The following is a 21,320-nucleotide window of genomic DNA, read 5'->3' as shown; positions in this document are numbered from 1 at the left end:
GTTGGTACAGTGTGTGATGGGGACATCAAAGGGTTAGTGAGGAAAATGCACGAGGTTTATCGCCATTAATATCATCCTTAGTGTTACCTCAGCTATCAATGCAGCTGTGCTGGTAAGAAACACACAAGATACAATCAACTCAGACACACACACAGAGCTGAGATACAACTGATAGACATATCCCAACAACCCCTCTATCTGATTGCCTGTCTTCCTCTTCTCTTGTTCCACTCCCGGCCTCTCGCAGAAACGCAACCAGGATACAATGACACCAACTGCCGTGTGTGGAGGGAGGCTGCTATCCTCGAGGCATGAAGACAAGGCTGGTTAGCATAGGTCACTGTGTTTGGGAGCATCCATATGAGAGATGGTGAGAGAGAAATGCAGAAAGAAATGGAAAAAAAAGGGGTACAAAGGCAGCCTCTATAGCCAAATAAGATTAAGATAGCAATCTTGGCCAATGTTCCATTCAGTGTTGATAGGAATAATGAAACTCACCCCGAGGTGGTCAAACTGCTGCTGCTGTTGGCCTGAGCTGCTTTGAATTAAGAGCGCCATGCTGCCATGTGCTAAATGCACAAAATTCATGCTTTAGCATTAGTCTTAGTAAGTAAACATTAATTGACTTTAACTGGCATCGCTGTATTTTTAATTGGTGACTAAAACATCAAACCAGAAGCTGCACTACTGCACTAAACCTGCAATTACTGATAACTTTAGCTTTAAATTATCGGTGTGTAGTTTAGCTTCTTTTAGCTGCTCCCTTATTTGCAAGCGGTCGCTGCAGTGGACGGATCTACTTGGATGCTTCGGGGATTTGCGTCTCCCTCTTAAACCAGTGATCGATGTTAACCCTAGGACTACAGAGCGACAAAAAGACCAAAACAGATTAGTCACAATGAAAATGCTGAAAATAGGAATGTATGCAGATGTATGGGGCTGCTCTTTATTTTCCTGAGATTGCAACGATGTCAGTTGTTTAGTTTAGCCACCGCTGTGGAGAAAGCAGAAGTCACAACATAAAAGAATCTTTGCAACAAATTATAAATTTAATTATGAAGTTAATCTGTAAGAAAAGAGGGCTGCTAATGTTAACTGCTCTCAGCAACTAATACTTAAAATATTTTTTTCTCTTTGATTATTGTGAAAGAGAAAAATGTATTTTCTCTTTCATTATTGTGATCAATGGCTTCAAACAGCAACATGTGCAGTATTTGCACATGAGATGTTCATTCTAATTCATACAAATTGCAGTAAGTGGATGAGCAGGATGTCCTGCATTTGTTCTTCCCTGGAGAAACTTCTGTGCCTTGAAGGAAGCAGCTTGGATAACCGAGGAAAATGAATGCGACAGAAAGAGAAACACATTAAAAGCTGTGATCACAGCATGTTCATCTCAGTCCTTATCCCACCATTTTGTCATTTAATCCAATAGCTGCTAATCCAATTTGTCTATCGGACATATAAAAAGGCAGGGAGGAGGAGGAGAAAGAAGAGGAGGGGAAGGGAGGAGATGGAGCTGAACTTCTCTTCTGTGTTCAAGTCACTTTCTCAATTGCGGTTTATTTAGGGCAGAGCTGCACTTGTGCATCTCCCCCCATCGTTCTCTCCATCCGAGCGTCAAGCCCGTCTGATATCAGCGGGGATCGGGGGAAGAAGAAAGCCAAAGACACATGAAAGAAAATGAGAGAAGGAGGAATAAAAAGAACAGGATGAACATTGTTTCCTGTGATTAGGTAAGAGCTCGTTAAAAGGCTGTCACGGCAGTGATGTGAATATGCATGACAGGGGCCGGCCTAATCAGAGAGGTTTGTGCCGAGGACCGGAGGGAGGGGGGGAATTGTGTGTAAGTAGCCTACTGAAGACTTGATTTAATTAATGTGAGGAGAGGAGTGTCTTGTTAGGAAAGGAGACAGGGAAGGACACAGTGAAGCTTGTAAGCAGGAGAGTTTAGGGAGCTCTCAAATTCAGGTTTACCCATAAAAAGCGTCACATCTGAAGCTTACGCTCGTCTTTCTCTCCATTTCTGAAAATTAGAGTAACACTGAAGTCAAAGATGTACTCAAAGCTATGCACGCCAAATGTTACAACACTGGTGAGATGTGTAAGAATCAAACTGCCTAGCCACTGCATGTGATTCCTCCTGCTCTCTCCTATTCTATTCTCCTCTCCTCTGGAGTGGTGCTGAGGGCTATTTTTCCAAGGGAGTCTTGTACGAGGCCTCTTTTAGGTGTCCTCAATGGCACAATGGGTCCTAGCTCATAGAGCAGATTCCTGCTTTATTGAACCTGTGTATAAGGTCTGGTGAATGGAACACATTAACCGATTCACACTCACCTCTTTCCTCTTGCTCCCCCCGGATAGAGAAAAGTAAAAATTCAGAAAAAAAAGAAAGAGGAGGGGAAAAAAACCCTCCTCTCACACTGAGGCACAATGCGTGCCTTTTCCACTGGTGTCATTTGTCAACCACTGCTTGCTTTACAACTTACAAAAGAGGTGAAGGTAGGGGAGAGGGAGAGGAGGAGAAGCAGGAGTAGGGTGCAGCAGAGTTTTGGAGGCACTGAGATTAATTAAATCTGATGCATAATCATAAGCAGGGCTGCAGAATGATTTGTTTCTGATTTCACGCAATATGCTGACAGGGGAAGCCCATCTTTCAAAATGCTGATGTTGGAAGAGCAACAGCACAGGCCTGGTGAATGACGATGAATATTTTCATCATACGATTGTTTTGTTACCATAATCAGTAATAAAAGGAGATCAGGAGGGGATGAGTGTTACGAAATTATGCTGGATAAAATAATTATTGCCTATTTAACAACTGTTTGGATGTGACTGGTGAAACTGACTCGGTGTTGGGAACTGTAAACCGAGCAGGAGAAAAATCCAATAAAAACACAGCTGTACCTCTTTGTTGTAGCTTTCTGGTTTGCTTTGATGGTGATGATAGTGAACATCAGGTCCCATTAAAGAAGTGCAAAAAAGAGCCAGCTTTTTAAAAAAAAAAAAAAAAAATTAAATCAATTTCAGTTAAATCATGATTACTAAAGATTTATTTGGTAGAATTTTACTCAGAATTGTGTACTCGAGAGTTCACTGTGGGGGAAAAAAGAGGCATGACATAAAGTATTTTGAGGGCCTGTATCTTTGACAGTTTTCATATGATGGCGAAGCTGATTTTTGAGGGGGTCAGGTAGGAGGCACTCACTGATAATTTTAAGAGTAAAAGAGGCCTGTGGCATCTCTCTCTCTCTCTCTCTCTCACACACACACACACCTGGGATTTATTCTGCAACGTTTCCTGAATCCAAAAGCTGAAAAATTCTCTTATAGAGTTTCATATGTGAAAACATGCTTTTTATTTTCATACATATATATTTCATTGATTTGGGTTAATTTTTAACATGGAGTCCTGATGATGAGCCTAGTTTGAGGGAGGAGAAGAGTCAGACTGTCAAAGCCTAACATGTTATCCTGCTAACATGTTTCTTCCTTTCCATCCGCCACTCTTCACCTCTTTAATCTTTTCTGTGGACTCTTCTAAATATACAGAAACAGAAACGTATGTGCGCATTAGGGCTGCCACAAAAGATTATTTCGATAGTCGACTAATCACTGATTATTTTTGCGATTAGTCGACTAATCAGATCATGCCTCCATTGGACTACAGCTTATTGCACCAGCATGCATCTGCTCTTATATAACTATCATTAGCTTACAGCTTTAAGTGTTTAAGGTATGTGCTAACTAAAAATAAAGACAAGATGACAGTTTATTAAATTTTAATGAAATTTGCAGATTGTTTTGGTGAAGTTTAATAAACTCCTTGCTATCTAAAAACGGGATGCCGGAGTAAATTCTCGAGCATCTCACACTTCTGATAATCAGTTGTCTGCTTGACGTTTATTCAGCTGTGTAAAAACTATAACTTTAATCTCAGCCAAACCGATTTACTCAGGAACAAATAAAATACTAAAAAAAAAGCCAAACAATAACATTTTTAAGTTATCTAAGTGACTTATATATGTTTAACCTGAGTAGCGAAAGACGGCGGTGGGTTTGAAAACGATTTGCCGGGAGTCCGGTGTTCTCATGGCCTCTAGTGAGCCTTGCCCCCGGCTAGCTATCGAGCTAGTGGGTAACAGACGTCTCCGAAAACGTCAGAGCGCTTTTAAAAATATGTGGTGTCTTGATGAACTGAGCAGATATTTGAGGTTTACACAGCTACATTCTCGCCTAAAAATATGTTAAAAGTTTATTTTGTGACCCAGAAAGAATAATAAGAGTAATATTAAAACTAACTAGCTGCCGCCATTGTTGTAAACTGTGCTGGGCTGCGCTATGAATTCTGGGACAGAGCTGCTACTTCTTCGGGGTTTAACGGCAGCTGGCATCCTTGTACATGCAGTGCTGCCATCTTCTGTTTCAGTCCGTTATTACACTCTTAAATCCTACAACTTATTCCTGCGTCTTTTGGGATCTTACAAAGCTTCAAACGACGCGTCGACTATTAAATCAGTTGTCGACGATTTTGATAGTCGACGTAATCGTGGCAGCCCTAGTGCGCATGCACACACACACGCGCAAACACACACCACTGGGTAAACACGTTTGACCTCAGAGCCAACAGTAGAGCAACCTCCAAACACCTCAACCTCAGAAGCTAAGGACAGATGGGAGCTTTGGCAAACAGGGTTCACATAATAGACTGAGTGAGGAGATGAAATGCTCATATTAGGAGGTTTCATTTTCACACACACGCATGCACACTGAGCACAGCTGAAGAGTATATTTGGACAAGGGAAGTAATTTCTCCTCTTTCAACTTTCTTTAGCGTCTCATTTTAAATATTTAAATCAAACATATTTTATTTGATCACATAAAGGGGCTGAAAGGTGCTCAGATCAGAACAAAATAAGTGCCATTCCCAGAGTCTTTTTCTAGGAGAACCAGCCATGCCGTGACAATCACAAATATGCACTCTGCCTCGACTCACCCCCGAAGCATCTCCTCCTCTCTCCTCCCTCCCCCATCTCCATCAAATTGTGTTTCTGCTACAAATCAATAAACATTATCAGAGAGTGGCAGACTATGGGCTGGTGGAGGCAGCTTCTGTCTGTTAAAGCCCAGACCGCCCGGTCTCTATCACAGCCTGGGTGAGAAGGCCAGGAGGAAACAGAAAGATGCACACAAGAGAGAGAAAGGCGGGCAATGCGAGTCCACGAACGCACACACAAGTTATAGGGATTTACAGTAAACATAAGATGGAAGCAGAGTGCATACAAACTGAGCCATAATCAAACACAGATATGCTCAAACAGAGCATTTGGAGCATGTGCAGTCCTGCAGAGTGAATTTTCACATCCATACAAATGGAGAAAACAACCATAGCGAGCTGACTGGAAGAGAAAGGAACAGCAGTGAAGCACTGAGGTGTTTAACAATAATCCTAACAGTGCAGCACAGGCTGTTTTGACCATGCCATTCAATGTCAATAAGAAATTAAAGGGGGGAAAGAAGAAAAAAAAACACACAGAGTCAGCCTAAAGTCAACAGCGGCTTTAAACACTCCCTAACCCATTAGGCTGCTGTATCACCCACTCTATGCTTGTCAGCTCACTTTAGCTTTAGCGTCAGAAATCCCCACACTCTCCAACGCGCTACACGAACCATTTAACTGAGCCCTAAATAAGATGATTTTCAACTCGTCCCCACTTAGCTTGGGGCTGGAAAAGGAAAATCAGGGGGCCTGCCATACGCCATTTCTCAATTACCTTTCTCATTATTGTCACCCGTGTTCATTACTACTATTATCACCCTTCCTTTTCTGTTGCACCCCCCTGCCCCACTTTAGGCTAGCTCAGGCCGTTGTGGCTGTCGTGTTGGATGAAGAGAGGGGAGAGGCGCGGCAGAATCGAGAGCTTTTTTCAGGGCCGGAGCACTTCAGGTAATTAATATAGCAAGAGGGGGCAGATGAGAGGAGACGGAGAATATGTGAGTGTATGTACGCCTGTGTGTGTGTTTTTGCTGAAATGTCTGATTGGGGAGCTCACCTGCCGATACCCCCTAAAAGGTATTTCATTAGCGGGCCTTTTACCATACAAGCAGAGCAACAAAGCCACAGTTACGCCTGTCTCCACTCCAACTCGACAGGGCCCTCCAGGACGTCTGTAGCTGTGTGTGGGAAGAGTAAAGAAGAGTGGAGGAGCAGAGAGGAGAGGCTATCCCTGTTCATAATCTCATGACAAAAGGCAAAAAGGCATCATCCTATTACCAGTGTGATCTTCACCAGCTCCTGCTAGCCACTTTCCACAGGGGGCTCTCTTTTATTATTAAGGTGAGTAGGTGATAGGGAGCAGGAAAGGCGCGCGGCGCCTCCCTATTAGCCCTGGGACAAGAGTCGGTATGAAGGGGGAGAGAAGAGCGGAGAGACCCCATGCTAGGGTCCTGTTTGGAGTCTTTTTCTCTTTCTCAGAATGAGAGCCTTTGCTTGGACCTTCGGGAGGCGGCTTCTATTAGGCTTCAGTGCTACAACACAAAGTGTGAGAGATTCTTCAATCAAGCAGCTCAATGCCAGAAGTGATGATCACTGGGAAAACATCTTGAGCTCCATCTGTTGAAACTCATTTGTATCTGGTTCACGTTACTCCTTAGCTCCACCGTTACATGGCAGCAATGAGGTTTTGGGGTACAGATTTAAATGAGGTACATTTATTCAAGCTGAGCCTTGGTGGTCAGCTCCTGATGGCTGATATCCACCAAGTCCTACGTGATTTGACCAGTGCTTCTTAATGCATAAAAACACTTGTACTGTGGTTTCAGTTTAAACGTCACAGAGGTGTATTTTTGAGTATCCACAGCACAGTGAGAGAGGAAAGAGGTTGGGGGAGAGAAACACAGATTAGTCTGTTTTTTTTTCCTGAGTGTTTTGTCTTCATCTTAGTGGGGGGTGCTTTGCTCTAGCCTCAGGTTACACAAGGGAATTGTGGGAAATAAAACTAGGCTGAGCTAGGTTTGGAATAACAGCAGTGCTTGACCTACCATTAAAACATACAGAAAAGGTATAAGTGTATTAGTGTAAGCTTGTGCTTTACACTAATAAACTAAAGGTGTTTTTGAGTACTGCAGGTAGTACTGAAGGTCTCTTGCAAGATAAATTTAAAGAATATGAGTGATGTGTAGGTAAATGGTAAATAGACTATATGTACATAGCATCTTTCTACACAATAAGGGCACTCAAAGAGCTTTCTTACTAGAAGCCACATTCACTCAGTCACACACATTCACACGCACACTCTGATGGACACATCAGGGTTCTGCATCCTGCCTGACGATACTTCAAAGGAGTCAGGGATCGAAACACCAACCTTCTGATTAGTGAACGACCTGCTCTCATATTTGAACCACAGGCACGTCTATAATTCAGCAAAACATTTTATATTCCGTTTTCCATTTCCACAATGTCAGTATATTTTAAGTTCAATTTATCAAAAAAGGCTTCAATGATTATTTTTTCACTGCCTTTTGGTGTCACCACTTGAAGAAAAAAAAATTAGAAATAACATTTGAAATAACAATTAGTAACAATTTCACTGAGTTAATAATTAGTGTCATTGTAAAGTCTTTATAAAGGTGGTTTTTCTAAAATTATATTGCAATATATTTCATAAAGGTGACAGATTACATGGAGAAAAAAATGAGATTCAAGAGTTATTTAATATTATTAACTGTAACAACGAATGGACCCACCACTGTAGCAAAGAAATTTGGGTACGTTCTAATGACTACAATGAAATATTCTGCAGAGAATCATGACTAACACTTGTAGAGTAGAAATATTTATTGCTGCAGAAACCTCGAGACAAAGACTCTGTGATGATGAAACAGATCAACTGATGGAGATGAGGTGGGTCAAGTCCTTGTGTGATTAAAAAACACGATTAATCACACGAGGACACTTTGTAGCATCTGTGATAGGTAAAGGAAACTTTAAAGGTAAACTCAGAGAGAGCCTTTAGGAAAACCTCAGGATCATAAACAAAGCCTGAAGGTTACAAGGCTATGTGAACTCAGCGGTTAATTCTTTTGACTGCAACTGACTATTGAGCCTAAGAGTGCGTGCATAAGAGCAAGAGGAGCATCACAAGTGACATCACAGAGATGTGTTAAGTAATGTTACATTTCTGAACTCAAAATGAAAGCATTTCTTTTTGAATGTTTAAAATAAGTATTTCATCATGAAATCAAAACATAAATCATATATTGCTTCAAAGTTATAGTTTCCAGCTACAGTATTTGCTTGTGCTCCTGATGCTTGATGGTGAGATGATGCAAATGGCAACAAGTCACTGCTCAGTCTGGCTCCGCTGCCGAACAACTGCAGTCACTTCAGTCAGTCAACTGCAGTCGCCGTTCCAGCAGGAGGACACTTTAATGAGCACTTTACATCACTGTGCATTTATACATGGAAGAATCTTACACATAGATGCTCGCGTGCACACGCTTTCCTGCCTGCATAAAGTCAAATATTTGGTAATTCCCGTCTGATAGACTGAAGTTTGAAGGCCCTTTAAAGGTATGTTAAACGTACAGATTCTCAAGAGATGCACACCATCCATCCTGACAATCCACACACACACACACGCACGCACGCACACACACACACACACACATCATCATCGTCGTCGTCCTCCTTTCTCCTCTGTAGCCCAGTAAAAAGCCTGTGATGACCTGGGTGTGTAGCTTATTAACCTCTCCATCAGTTCTTATCAGCCAATGAATAGCCCAGTCATCTGCCTCTCCTGCTGAATCTTAGGGTGAAAAATTTCTCCTCACGTAAGGGCTATAATTCAATCCACACAAAAATCATTTAAGGAGCACACACATGTACACGCACGCACGCACGCACACACACACACACATACAATGGGGACCACAGTGGAAACATTTTGTCAGCCTTGTTCTCGGTGGGTTTGCAGGACTGGCGTGGACCAGATGTTACAGAAATTCTCAAACAACAGAAGGAGTGTACATGGCGTGTTTGTGTGTGTGCGCGCGCGCTGTGTATGCCTGCCTGCCTGCATGCATGCATGAGTGTGTTTGAGGGCGGGAATAAATTAATGGCTGATTTCTCCCCTTGCTTTGATGGCATTAAGAGCCCTCTTCTTCTCAATGTGCCGCGTTAAATGCTTTTCTCTCCTTCTTCTTTTCCATCCGTCTCTCCCTCTTTTTCTTGACAAGCAGGGCCACCCAGCAGAAAGCAACTGATGCAAAACGCCAGAGTAATCTCCCCCTCCATCCACCACCGCCACCACCCCTCCCCGCTATCTTTAGTCTTTGACACAGTAGCCATTATCTGTGGGATTTAGTTAAACCAAACCTTCATGTATTTGTTAGGCCCTGGGTTCGTTTTTTCTTCTGACTGCTCTGCTTGAGTGTGGTCAGGCTGCGAGGAATTGGAGGGGCGGGGGTTACATCATCAGTACAGCCTGACGGAGACTCGTGGAGGGGGTCTACAATGCCATCTAGCTGGATCCTACTCATGATGGTAAATATGTTAAGCTGAAATGTGCAAACTTGTTTGTTTTTGCTGCTGCAAGAACACTAAACCCGGACATTAAAGGCTCAAACATGATTGATTTAAGCCAAACCTGAAAAATACTGTACGTCACTTCTGTTTAGCATTATTAGCCCAACATTGATTCCAGTCAAATATGGGATAAAAAAGAGGTTTCTTGACTTTTTAATAAAATTTACATCCTTAAAAAAGGAACCTAAATTTCCCCTTAACCAACCTAAATATTCCAATCAAACGTATTAATAATCAAGTCAAAACCAATGCGATTGTGCTAATGTAGCTAAAAATTATATTACCTAAACAGGTGTTTGACCAGTAAACAGGTTATACTGTATTATTTAGAGATACGAACATTCAACTGCATGTCTTTTGTCCAGTTTTAATCTCATAGCAACCATCTGCTACAACACAGACAATCACAATTAACATAAATGTCAGTCTCATTTCCACTCCCATCTCACATTAAAACCAAGCCTTTCCTCTCTGCCACATGCAGCCACAGAGCTAAAAAGCACTGTAAACGAATCATGTTGAAACTCGCAGGTAAGCCAGGGCTCGGCGGGGCTAAACTAAGGTTAAGCCATGTGGTTTAGCTTCCCGGGAATGTGTTTACACACACACTGAGGTGTGAACCATTTAGGGAGCTTAGAGGGGTGGAGAAACACGAGTTGATTTAGCGCTAGTGTAAACGCCGGTACCTGTTGACGGGTGTTAATTGGGACAGCTTAAGACAAACAGCATAAATCTGTAGGGATTCTCAGGCTGGCCGAGCAATCATCGAGCTGCAGGAGAGCGAGCAAAATAAGGCTGGATATCAAGTTACTTTTTTCAATTAGTTTCAAACTGTTAGGACCTAAAAGCAGTCAACAGATGTCTGTAGTCATGAAAACTTATTCTTTAACCTGATATGAATAAAAAGATGCAGAGATGTCAAAAGAAATTCCACCAGACCCGAAGCCATTTCTACTGGGTTTATATCTAAAAGAACAGAAATGAACAAATATTAATGAACCACAGGGTTTTAAAGCAGAAAATCCTAACAGCACTGTGGAAAAAAACAAACCAGATGTCAAACATTCCACCTGAAACGAACGCATATATACTGAAAGAGAAAAGAAATATATTATAAAAGGGTTGTGGACCTTTTTTGAATATTTGGATTTCATAGACGTGTTGAGTAATTAATTTATACTAAGTATGCGGTGTTTGCTTTGTTACACACGTTGAATGAACAAAAGTTTTATTAATATTTATTTTCTATACTTAAAATAATAAATATGAATAAATTAGGTGTCTTGATATGAATTGTCATATATGAATATAAGAGGATAATTTTCTGTTCATTTTTGTTTTGTTTCTGATTTCTTTGTTTTTTGCTGACATTTATTTTTATCGATTATAAAAATAGATTATCATGAAAAAAAAGAAGCAAGCTTTGGATAATTTTTGTGTAGGCATAGGCAAAGAATAGTCGCTATTTTCAGCTTTAATTGTGACGCACAGCCTGGTGAAGCCACCTGTAGGTGGAGGATTTTTTGAATGAAGTAGTGAGAGTTTGTAAGATGTAGAGAGTGGTGATAACCCCCAGTGGAGGACCCCCCTCAACCTGCTGACAGACAGCTGCAGCCTTTTTAGCATAAGTGGCTCCGCCTGCTCCATTAGCAAAGAGAAGAAGGAGGGTGTGTGTGTGAGTGTGTGTGGGGATGGTGGGTGGGAGGGAGCTCAACCCCCCCTGGGGTAGATGTTAGAACAAATTTGAGGGGTGTCATATTACACGGCTTGTGACAAGAGGCCGAGGGGAGGTGAATGATGAATTTACTTAATGAATTAATCTGCGGACCAGTAATGGCTCCGCTAACAACATTAGTCATCCTTCTTACATCTCTGTGTTGCGATTCCTCCCTCATCTCTTCCTGTTACACAATCATTTTATCCACTCCTCCGACAGCTGTTTCCCCTCAGATATCAGCTTCTGTTTCCCATGGTTGGGTACATTTAACTAACTGAAAACTACCAATTAATAAAGTCTTTCGATTTCTTGATAAATACTCAAACTTTACATTGCTTTTAATGTGTTTATAAACACACCTTTCAATCTGAAATAGCCTTAAATTAACACAGACACCAACACCAGGCTGATGAAGCTTCTGATTCAATACACAGATGCAAAATTGCAGTGTTTAAATAGACATTTAAATGGAAATGTATTGGGAAAGACAGCTGTTGGTATTTGTAGCCTGGAGTGCTCATAACAATGGGGAAATGGGGAGGAGTGTGTATGGGGGGGGGGGGGGGGGGGGTGATGACAAGCAGCTGTGTTAGCAAGTGAATGGTGTAATTACTGGCCAAACCTCTGTCATTAACCTGCATTGTGGAGTGCCACCACATCAGTTACCATAAGAAAGCCTTGATTAATTGACTGCAACGATGAAATTCAATTATGTTATTGGGCTGGAGTTTTTAAATGGAATAATAATCAATTATATAATGGAGGGAAAAAATAAACATCTTTAGCCAAAATGTGCATTGGAGGATTATCATTGAGAAGAGGTGAAAGCAAGTAAGTAAAGTAAGAGATGGCTGAAAGACTGTGGATTAAACTCTGACAAGCCAAGAGAAATCCCCCCCACAAAAGAAGTCAACAACAACAACAAAAAAAAAATCAGTAATTTATTGCTCAAATTTAACAATTTAATTAAAAAAATCATCTATTTTCACTTTATCTGGTTGTGTGGATCACTGTGCTGCTAAAAAGATTATTTTTCTGTCCTCTGTGTAGCTGTGGGTGTTCGCATGCGTGTGTAATTTCGACACTCGCTTGTCTGTGACGACGTGTTTGGCAGCTTGCAGCGTGCTTTGGACCGGCTGCTGCATGGGGTCTCAGGCGAAGAGGCAGCTGATGAAAGCGTTGGCGGGATGCTCCAATAAAGAGCAGATTATCATAAGCGGCCATTGTCCACCTCCGAATTCTCTCCAACAACCGCCCCCCGCCCCGGCCTCCTCATCTTCACTTACTCACCCTGTGGCTGAAAATGTTAATCGGCGCCATCACTGGCAGGAAACACAGATGGGCTGCCCGGCCCAGTGAACACAACTTTACCTAAATCTGGGTAACCGCTATAACGAAAGAAAATATAGCTAAATGACACAGGATGATTTCTGCTCCAGTTTGGAAACAAATTTAACTTGCACGTCTCTGTACTAAGAAGCCACCCCCCCCTCGACTCCAATCCCCTCCTTCCTCCCACCCTCCCGGTGACTCCATCCACCCGGCTCGTTTTATCTGAAGATTCTCAGACAATGCCTAGAGGATCCCATTCCCTAATCTTCCTAAAAATCCCCCTTTCATCCCCACTGTTAAAGAATGTATGAAAGGCTGACACCGAGCTGGAGAAAAGCAGGAGGGGAGGGGAGAGAAAGGAGGAGAAGAAGAAGGAGCAGCGCACATCTGGGAGTGAGGGTGGTGTTACTGCGCTGGACTGTGAGGGTGGAGGGTGGGTGGAGGGCGGGAGGAGGACAGGAGCTCCACGCTGGTCGCTTGTGCTCAGTCCTTGCAAGTTGAGTAATTAAATTGTTTTGCTACTCAAACATTCAAATGGCCGAGGAGATTAAGGGCATGGGCGGGAAAGGGAGTCTGTGTGTGTGTGTGTGTGTGTGTGGGGGGGTGTTAATCTGTGTTCTGACCCAGTTGAACCTTAGAGTCACACACACACGCACACACACACACACACACTTCACACAAAACAACAAGAAAAAAAAAAAAGCTCAAATCCTTTGTTTTGCTCCCTCAAAGGCAAGAAAAAGGCAATGGGGTTTTAAAGGAGTGATCCCTAGATTTCTTTTCTTGCCCCATAGGGAAGAACGGTGCATTTGCTCCTGAAGTGAATTCAAGATGACCACAAACACATTCCACCGTGGTCTAATACAAAACCATTCGATTGAAAGCGAGTGCTCTTTTCGTAACCCTGACAACAACAACAACAAGAAAAAGACCACGGGCTTTGAAAAGAAGGGAGCGCATCTTCTCTTGGCTGTGTCTATCTCAGTTGCCACGAGCTTAGCTTACGAACCGAGTCTGTGATTATGGATAAACAATAGTGGCAATCGTTCTGTGTTCAACTATCTCAATCAGAATTCACACAGTGGACAAGCTTTCAGCATAGCCTGTGTTTATATTGGGAGGCTCAGGAGGAGAGGTGAATGTGGAGAATGTCTATCTAAGAATGGAGAAAAAAAAAAGCAATCAGAGGAAAACGTGAAAAGCAGCACCTGAAAAACAAAGTGACCGCTGATTAAAGCCAACACTAAACCCTCTCCTCTCCCTCCATCTTTCAGTGTGTGAACTGTAGAGGGTATTATACTCTAAACACTTTTTCTTCTCTCAGTGCTGAAAGATTAGACTGGTTATCCCATTAAAGTTGGTAAAATGCCATTCTTGTGTCTTTAAGCTCTCGTATAGGAGGTCAAGATGAGTCTGCCTGCGCTTACAAGGCGGGCACGGATGTAATCTGCCCAAAGTTACAATAATTAATGTTAAGCTTCTTCAGCAATACGTTTGTGAAAGAACTGGTCCTGATAATATACTTAAAGCTGCACATGCTGTTTGTGTTGCCACGACAAGAAAAGGCAGAGCTTGACGTGCACGCGTACTTGCGAGAGTCCCTCTGCCACTCACGTAGCTCAGCTTAAATCTTTAGTCAAACTATAAGCTGATGCTGCCACAATGCTGGATTAGGTCGACAGGCATGGGAAAGAGAGTGAGAAGGCAGCTCACTTGATGCTAAAGAAATATAAACTACACATGCAGCTACAACAGCATCTGTGGGATGACAAGCAAAAGGACACGTCGCTTAAAAAGGAGAAATTAATCTGAAATGCAATCATTGGTAAATTCCAACTAAAGATTATTTCTTTAACAGGGTGGCATTCATACTTTTAAGAGGCTGAAATCTGATTTACAAGTAGATGAAAAAGCTTGTGAAACAATACAGATGGATGAATAAAACTTGGACAAACGGGATTCAGAGCCACAGGTTGACATTTAAGCAGCTGCAATCCTCCACACAATCACACGGCAAGTCAAAGCGGCCAGCAGCCTTTTCCGATGTGACGGCATTGACAGTCCGTGCTGTCCCTTCCTCAGATACCGAGGGGGATACTGCATGTGTAAAGTACATTAAGCTCTTGCTGGAATCCTTCCTTGTGCCATTCTCCTCTCGTCGACTCTCAGACACAAAGGCAGATTAACGGAGCGCACGCCATAAAAACCCTGTGTCAATCTTATCGGCTTGGAGTGCAATTTTTAAATGTATGTTAATCTGGGGGAGCTAAAACTCATTCTCTCCTCTCTCTGCTTGTTTATCTCTTATCAAATGCGCAGTAGGTGAGGGGCAGCTTTGCGGTGCAGCTAAGTGCCATTATTTGGATAATTGCATCCATTGTTGCTGGTTATATAGCTATTTGAAATGGGAGGTGTGTGTAAATAGGTGCAGGGGCCAGGTAGGGGGTGGCTGAGATATATTCAAAAAGAGGCCAGGGGATTTTCTGCGAAGGCTACATGATGCATTTGAATGCTTTTTCACACCTAAAGCTGAATTTTCAATAAGCAGTGTTTGATATGTTTTTGTCTGTGCAACAATACCTTCAGAAAATAACAAAGCCAAGGTCAGGAGCGTTACATGCACCAGAAGAAACACACTAACAATGAATGGTATCTTAACAGAAATTAAACGCGTACAATGAAACCGTCACAAACCGAAGCTTTTCAGTGTGTTCCAGCTCTTTTGCATTTCTAAGGTGGTCAGATACCCTAACAAAAGTTAAATGACACAGACAGCCATGCATAAATCATAAATAATGAATATGCTTCGGTTCAAATAGAAATCAATAAACTCCAATAAATATTTGGTCTACTGCAGGAGGTGAAACGTTCACCTAATGTTGCATGTGTGAAGGACAGTACTCCCAGTGGTGCAAGAATAACAAGTTCATTAGTCGAGGGGGGGTGCCGCAGGAATTCAAATTCCCCCCCGACCCGGGCCCGGCCTCTGATTGGCTGGCTGCGTCGGCATGGCGAGACTCATTAGAGCCCAGCAGTAATTAAGAGTTGTTAGAAAGTGAATTCTCCAACCGCAGATTAGAAAATTAAACTATTTACTGATTACATATTAATAGAAGACAACAATGGCGCTTGCCATAAGCTTGGAAGGCAACCAAGGAATAAATCTGTGTACTTAATTACCATAAACAATGGGGGCATAGAAATGGAGTTTTATGCACACTCCCTCCTGTAATGTGTCTGATATCAGAAGACACTTGACAATTCTTGTTCAATTATCTCTATTATTTAATGTGCTGTGAACTGCCTCTGAGTAAATAAATTAACCACCCCAATTACTTTGGATTCATCTGGGGAGGGCCGCTGCGTAATAGAAAATGCAGGAGAAAGCTGCATTGTGCCCAAACCTAGGGGAGGAGGGGAGGTGTGTGGAAAAGAAGGGAGCATTTTTTTTGGAGGGGGGGGGGGAGGCTGACTGGAGAAACTGAGATTCACAGGGATAAGAAAGGAATAGAGAAAATGTAAAGACACCCAGTGTGAGAACGTCTATCAAAAACACATGATAAGATAGGTCTTTTAATTTTTAGGTAACCAAATTCCTGGTGGAAAAGAAGAACAAACTCTTTACAGACAGAAAAAGAGAATCTCGAAAATAAAAGGGGAGAGAGAATGACAAAGCAAAAGCATGTGATATCAAAGAAAGGCATACTGTGGACCAGCAGAGCACAGAGGATGTTCCCAGGCTTTCTGCTGCTGGAGCAGAGAGATGAACAATCAGTCATGGGTCAGTCGGTCTGTCTGTTCACATCTGCCCGTCGCTCCTGCAGCGCTCAGCGTTACCAGAGCACCACTGCACACTGAGCTCACCCAAACTTACCTTGAGAGGTCTGAATCATATGATCAGATTCACTGCTCTGATTACTCTGCACATCCCCTCTCAAAGAGTCTACTGAGAGTCTGAACTAACTGCTTGCTGGTCTGCGTATAAGCTACGCACATATGCATTATTTAACTGATGGTTAACTCTGAGTCAATCAAGTCCATTTGTGCACAGCTTCAGACCATATTCTAAGCTAAAGCTCTCCTGTCCTATAAACAGTAGCTTAGAAGGGGGGGTAGGTTCACGACAGACAGTCACCACAGATTGCCTATCAAAACAAAAACGCAGATTTTGGCACTGCAATGGGAAAAGAAGAAGTTGTAATAGGAAACAGTGATCAGAGAGCGTTTTCAGAATGTCCAACTCTCCTTCTCTGCCATCACAGAGTCTTTCTGCTCCTCCATCTCTACTCCTCCATCTCTAGCCTGACTGCACATAAGGTTATAAAAATGGGAAGGTGACACCAAAGCATAGCGTCAGTGCTATTCATCAGCATGACAGCAATGATCACAATGATGTCAGTGTTGGGTTTAGGTTGTTTATTTTTGAGGTAAAAAATTCACATACCCAAGGAGTGAAGTTATGTGCTAATGTTAAGGTGGATTAGCAAGCTACATCCAAAAACTGTACAGGTGCAGCGCACAGGCACACATCTGATGATTAGTGCTAACAAACCGACAAACAAAATACTAGAAATCAGGCAAAAATGTCTCGGTACACACAGCAAGCCGTATTATTATTCAGATTGTACCAATGAAATGCTTCAAAGGGCATCAGCAGAACAAACATAGTGGTGAGGACCAGTACAGGGACTTCAGTTAGCAGAGGTACAGCTGCCTGCGTTGGGCCACCAGTCAATCAAAGCAGTCCCTACAGGTGTCCCCACACAGTAAAAACACAATTTACCAGTCTGTTTTTACTTTACAACATAAAGCACCTTGAGGCAACCCTTGTGGTAACTTACACTGAGCTGAACTGAATTTTAACATGGGAGTCTATGGAAGTTGACCTGCTTTTGGAGCCATCCTCAAATGAAACTGCTGTTTTCTTTCAGCCCCAGGGTTTGTTTTTACACATGAAACACATGAAATTTCGAAAGAATTGGGTTGGAATATTTTCAACAACTTTATCAGACAGCAGGAAACAGTCTGATTCAACACACTCCTAACTGGAATAATAGTTTTGGAGTGGGAGCTGCAACATGTCTGCAAGTCCCAAAAAGTTTTAGGCTGCAGTAAAAGTCTGAAAACTACTCATCTATGTGATGATCCGTCAGTGCACCTCTTCTTCTGCGTTCTGACCCGCGTTGCCCTTCTGTTAAAAGCCTTCATTTGTGTAGTTTATTGTCTAATCTTTTGCTGAGATCACATCTGAACTTAAGCTCAATTAAAACACTGAAAGACCGTGGCAAAAAAAAGACCTCCTAAGAATGTCGACCTTTCCACAGAAGCTTGGCTGCTGGCTCACATCTCTTCATGTTCCATAAACACCATTTTACTCTGGATTAGGATATCTGAAATTAAAGCTGACAGTGGAGTGTGTGTATGAGGTTTTTATTTCTTTGTGTTTTTGTTTTGTTTTTTGAAAAAAAGAGTTCTGAAGGTGATGACAGCTTCACTCGGAGATGAGTAGTGTTGGTTATTTGTCAGAGTGTTATCAAAAGAGTAGACTACATGCTCAGTCGACTTCCTTCACCAAAATTTTAGTTTTTAACAGCAGATCAGGAGCGTGCCAAATCAGCACCACAACGTCACAAAACAAGGTTGTTAAATTAAAGTAGAGATGCCTGTCGCGTGTGATGACACTTGGTATGTATGTCTGTGCAGTGCCAGTGTAGTGTAAACCACATGGGCACGTGCACAGGGTGACGCTGACGCACAACGGAGGCAGATTTCAGAACCAGTTATTAGGAGAAATACGAGACAAAATAATTTGACCAATAAACACACCGATGTGCATACACTGAGTGTTCTCACTTAACAACTACCTGCAATGAATAAAACACTTTGGTGGACACACTCCCTAACGTGGTTGCGAAGGAAAAAGGTGTCCCACCCATTATGAGCAAGATATGACTAATAAATTGTTCCGCTCCTAAGCGGATGCCCGCAAGCAAGTCCACACTGGGTAAAAATTAAAGGATGGCTACCTGCCAAAGTAAGGCTGGCAAAACAAATGATATTTAAACCAAAAATATTAGCATTTGGTTGGTAGCTACTAAAAAGTCTTTCTATGATCCCTACTAAAGCACCAGTCAGCTGTGACAGATCAATAGTAGATATACTGCTCACAGCCAATCAGCCACAACTTCTGATATTCTGGGTCCTGAGAAAAAAAATATCTCTCATCTCTGACAGCATATAGAAAGGTGACCCGAGTTGCTGAAGTGATAAAGGTTACTTTAGTGACCACCTGTCATGGGTGAGTTTCAGCCTGAAGACTCCAGACTTTGCCCAAAGGTTCAATCCATAACCTATCGGATGAGTGCTGCAAAATGAGATATGAAAACAGAAATACACTTTCAGGAAGTGAGAAACTTTCCCTCATTTGATGCGACACATTGCCAGTGTTGTACGGATCTGCCTTACATAATGACTACTTCATCATGAATATATAAATATCCTAACACATCTTTGATCAGCGACCAAATGTGACGCTTAAAAAGGTCAGTTTTATAGTATATAAAACATACCATATCACCCTTATATATCCTGATAGTGTATCGACTTGTGGAGACCACATTTTTTCGATTTCATTCCACACTCATGTTAGGAGGAGATGAAAAGCGACCAAGGTGAATTTCTCTTCGTGATATCCTTTTATTATTTTGTCCTCGCCTTCCTGTCGTCGCCCTCTTCCTTTTCTAGTGAATCACATTTTCAGGAGGGGACCGCGGGTATATATATTTATATAAAGAAAAATCTTTATGGCTGAAGGTGTTTGAAAGTAAATAACCTGGCGTCTTGCTGGCTAGTTGCCGCTTTAACAGTGGGTGAAGAAGAAGGAGGGGAAAAAAAGAAAAAAAAAACAGTCCTTCAGATTGACACAATGGCATGCGCTCCGACAGAGGGAGAGGGCACAGAGGCAGGGAGGGAGGCGAAAAGGAGGAAAACGACAACAACAAACAGAGGAGAGATATCCGCCATATCAGGATCCAAATGGGATGGGGAAGGTGAGCGCAAATCCCACCGCCCCAGTTTCCTTTCTAAAAACCCCTTCTTCTATCCTCCCCTGTGTTGCCTTTTTAGGATTTCGGGGGCTAAATCCACCAAGTTAGACGCTGATATATCAGAAAGAGCATGAGAGCTGCTTCTAAATTACTACAGCAAATACTGTACCTACACTCTTACAACATTCACAGACATCAAAATTTTACACTTCTTGGAACCATTTCCCCCCCCAGCAGCATTCTTGGGTGAGGAATGGGATGGTTTAGTATCACAAATAGGATGCTATTCTCCAATTTCAGTTAGGGACTCGACGGAGCCAAGGCCCCTCTTTTGGCTCAGCACACTGTCTCATGTCTTAACAAGGCTTTACCCCCAGCCAAATCTTAAATAAAAACCTTCCGAATCCGGCTCTGTACGCCAAACCAGATTGCTTTTTTTGTGCTTTTTTTCGCGGGTGTGTAAGCATTTGTGTGTGTCTGTCGTGGATTTGTGAACTGTGTCAGTGCTCATGTTGTGTTACCTCATGTTTTTTTTTTTTTTGCCATTTCTTTGCCTCTCCCTCTCTCCTCCCTTTAACTCACCCCCGTCTTTCCTTATACAGCATATCAATGAAGGCCAGATATGTACTAGGGGAAGGAGGGTGTATGTGTGTAGCCGTGCATGGCTGAGCGCACTGTTCAATAGTGTGGATGCTGGCTGGCTGGCTTGGGCCGCGGCTGGCAAACGGCTGCAGCGGAGACTTCGGCTGGGGCTCCGCTATCGCACCCAGTTATCGTTTCCCCCATGAAGGGCTCCCTTATCACCCCAGCCCAGAGAGGTCTCCCTTCTTCTCCCATCCCCGAGACACACTCCCCCACCCCCTCCCTCCCCACCCACCCTTCCCCTCCCTTCTCCACCTCCTCCTCATCCCTCACCCCCCACCCATCCCCTCCTTTCATATACACCCAGCGCTCCGTCGTGCAACATTCAACCAAGAGGGAGGGTGACGAAGGAGGGAGGGGGGGCTTCAAAGATTCTCTCTCACACAAACACACACACCCTGGGCGCACATGGATGTGTGTTTGCGTGTGTACGCTCAATTTGCCAAAACAGTTTTTCCAGTGTAATTGGGCTTGGGGTACCTGTGTCCATGAGATAGCGCAGCCTCTTCTCCACGCGAGCTGCTCGGGCGTCTATGTGCCTCTGCTCGCTCTCCAGTGCAGACAGCTCCCCAACCACATACTGACTGGTGTCTTTGAACGCCTTCTGTCAACCGAGAGAGAGAGAGGGAGAGAGAGACAGAGACAGAGAGAGAAAGAGAGACAGAGAGAGAATAGTTAGAGGAAGGAAGTATAGCTATATTAGACAAAGAGCTTTAATCCACATTTGTGAGTTCTACATCTACAAAACCACTTTATAGCCTTTTATTAACCACATTGCACTGTATTATTTTATTTTAACACTAAACACTTTGAAGTTTTCTTCAGTAAACATTAGTTATGTATATCAGGTGTGCTAATCATAAAATAAGCCAACTTATTCTACTTTGATAATAAAGCACATTGAAAGAACTCAGAACAAGGCCACAAGATTTCTTTCTCTAAACTTATTGCTTATCAGTTTATTTATGTGTGGTCCATTACATGTCCTGTTTTT

General features: G+C 42.6%; 1 protein-coding gene across 4 annotated transcripts in view; it reads right to left on the bottom strand.

The window, feature by feature from the left end:
• The window catches only part of ehbp1 (EH domain binding protein 1), a 157,100-nt gene that overhangs the window by 13,470 nt on the left and 122,310 nt on the right, over positions 1 to 21,320 (bottom strand). For all 4 annotated transcript variants that reach the window (XM_035904844.2, XM_087850042.1, XM_087850041.1 and 1 more), the window contains one exon: positions 20,807 to 20,930. In XM_035904844.2, the coding sequence (XP_035760737.2) occupies positions 20,807 to 20,930 (124 nt within the window). The remainder of the gene's footprint in view (positions 1 to 20,806; positions 20,931 to 21,320) is intronic.

Source organism: Neolamprologus brichardi, chromosome 13 (assembly GCF_056152115.1).
Source record: "Neolamprologus brichardi isolate AB-2024 chromosome 13, ASM5615211v1, whole genome shotgun sequence".
Lineage (NCBI taxonomy): Eukaryota > Metazoa > Chordata > Actinopteri > Cichliformes > Cichlidae > Neolamprologus > Neolamprologus brichardi.
Note: the sequence above shows the minus strand (reverse complement) of the source record. Positions and strands in the feature narration are given on the sequence as shown.